This window comes from Atta cephalotes (assembly GCF_000143395.1).
Source record: "Atta cephalotes unplaced genomic scaffold scaffold00005, whole genome shotgun sequence".
Lineage (NCBI taxonomy): Eukaryota > Metazoa > Arthropoda > Insecta > Hymenoptera > Formicidae > Atta > Atta cephalotes.
Genome location: NW_012130069.1, coordinates 5,730,788 through 5,733,335, shown reverse-complemented (window position 1 = coordinate 5,733,335; position 2,548 = coordinate 5,730,788). Strand labels below are relative to the sequence as shown.

Sequence of the window (2,548 nt, the reverse complement as noted above, 5' to 3'; positions counted from 1 at the left end):
ATATATATATCATTTTTTTAAATATTAGAAACACCTAAAATCAGAGAGAATTCGCTGGATTGCGTTTCAAAATTCAATTCTGTCAACTCGAGTATTATTTTGTCCTTATTATATACTAAATAAAGATATTCGGAGTTGACAGAATCAAATTTTGGAACGCACTCCTGAAATCTTTTTGATAATATTTCAAAAAGATTGTAGATTCTTTGTGTAATATTTGATCAATCTTTCAACAAGATTTCATTATGTGCAAGAATCACAGACATTTTGCTTTTCCAGAGCTGTCTCAGAAATATGGCAGACATATTTCGTAATTTTTATGAAATGTTTCACTTTTCAGTTGAAAAATTTCTAAGATATTTTTGAAAACTTTCAGTACTGTATGGAATATATCTTTCGAATATCTATGAGTTTGATAATATTTTACATATAAAAAAACGAACTGAACGAAATGAAAAATGTTTTCCTTATTTTATAGATCTATCGTGTTTTAAAAAAACATTGCAAAAATGTTCAACTTCTTAACATAAAATCTTAAAATAAGTTTTCTCCACAAAATCATTTTTTAAAAATAATTTCAAATAAAATTGAAAACTACTGCTTTACATAAGTGAGTTTATTCTTTAAAACGGTTTATCGGTATTGATATTTATTAAGTTCTTTTATTTATATAATCTGAATTTGACAATTTGCGAGATTCCTTTATTGGATATCCTTTGAACTTCTATGCGAAGCGATATCGACTGAGATTTCGACATTACGATGTTGTTTAAATTACTCCGTATCGTGGCGCCGCAGCGCTTCAGTGCCAGCATCAATCGTAAGGAAGTGACGTTCTGACAGCGCACCGTCCACGTAGCGTTTTGAGTATATATTTGCGCATTGCTGTTCAGGAACATCTGAGCAGTCATCAGAAGTAACGTTTTGTGTGGTGTACTCGTACAACGCGTAACGTGAGTATTTTGTGTTTTTATCTCATTTGAATATTTTTACGTACAAATTTTCTTCTCTCATGAGAGGAATATCTGTGCAATTCTTACCTGTGCAATTCTCCGTGAAAAAGTTTGGACTTCCTAACATAACCCAGATTTAATTTATTGCATCAATACATAAGTATGTCTTTTCTTTCTTGTCGATATGAAATATTTTTTGTGAACCAAAGTAAAATGTGATATAAACCTGATAATGTTATATAAAACAGCAATTAGAACCTTTTTTTACATTAAAAAAATTGAGATGTTTAGATTTTATTTACTATATTAAAGTATAGACATCTTGTACCTGTATACTAACTAAAACATATCTTATAACTTTTATATATAATATTCTAACATAAATATAATGCAGATTTATGTATTTTTTATAATTGAACTTTTCACTTCCCTTTTTTTATCTACAATATTTAGTTATTGTCTGTTTTGTTTTGAATGTATAATTGACAGAATGTGTAACATAATATAATTGCAAAAATAGACCTATTATTATAATGTCATTACAAAATATGATCAATGATATTACAAAATATCTCAAGGATTGTTGCTCAATATGGAAGCTCGAAGAATATCTGAAAGATTGAAATGTATTTTATATACATGTATGTTGTTTGATTAATCAGCTTATTTCAAAATTATTCTTAAACAACACACTTCTACTTCTTTTGCAGTTTACCAATATGGATCAAATCAAGAAGCTCACTGAACCAGGTCGTCAGTTTGCCAAGGATAGCATCCGACTTGTCAAAAGATGTACCAAACCAGATCGCAAAGGTAATTTATTTCTATTAAGCTACATATGCCAGAAATATAATGATTAATCATAATTTGTTTTTTATGTATTACAGAATTTCAGAAGATTGCTATTGCTACTGCAATTGGTTTCTGTATAATGGGCTTCATAGGATTCTTTGTTAAGCTAATCCATATCCCAATCAACAATATCATTGTGTAAGTTTTTGCATAATTGCTATTTTATTTTAATTGTTTAAGAAATTTAAATATTTTTTTTATTTTCAGAGGTTCATAATATTAATCTTGATTTTCATCAATATTATTAAGGAAATTATTGATAATTATTGATAAGGTTCTGTAAGATTATGTGCGTTAATTGTCCCTTAATCTTATTTATAATAACAAAAATGTATTTGCTATCTATTGAATTGGTTTTGTGAATGAAGTAGGTAAGAGATGTGTGCGTAATATTAATGAATTTTATAATAAAAGTTAAAAATTACTTACCTTCTTTTTTACTAATTGTGTATCCTAAAAAATAAGAAAAATAAAAATCTAAAAAATGTAATTACAATATCTTGAACATAGATGTACAAACTTTAAGAAACACAAAAGTTTTGTGTTAAAATACAACAATACAAATTAGTTATTTTAATTTATATATCATATTCTATTATAAAAAAATTTATTTATTTTAATTCAAAATAAAATTTCTTAATTTAATAAAATTCTATCATAAGAGGGAAATCCTATAAAAGTTTAAGTCATTCTTTTAGTATTAAAGACACTTTTATTTAAAGAATAAAATTTTTCCTTAGGTT

At 26.3% G+C, this 2,548-nt stretch overlaps 1 protein-coding gene across 1 annotated transcript; it reads left to right on the top strand.

Annotated features, from left to right (window-relative positions):
- Window positions 1-1,672: 1,672 nt before the first annotated feature.
- Window positions 1,673-2,229, top strand: LOC105626390 (protein transport protein Sec61 subunit gamma). Its single transcript, XM_012207690.1, has 3 exons — window positions 1,673-1,766; window positions 1,841-1,943; window positions 2,013-2,229. The coding sequence occupies exons 1-3, from the start codon at window positions 1,673-1,675 to the stop codon at window positions 2,020-2,022; spliced, it is 207 nt and encodes a 68-aa protein (XP_012063080.1). The 3' UTR covers window positions 2,023-2,229.
- Window positions 2,230-2,548: the final 319 nt, after the last annotated feature.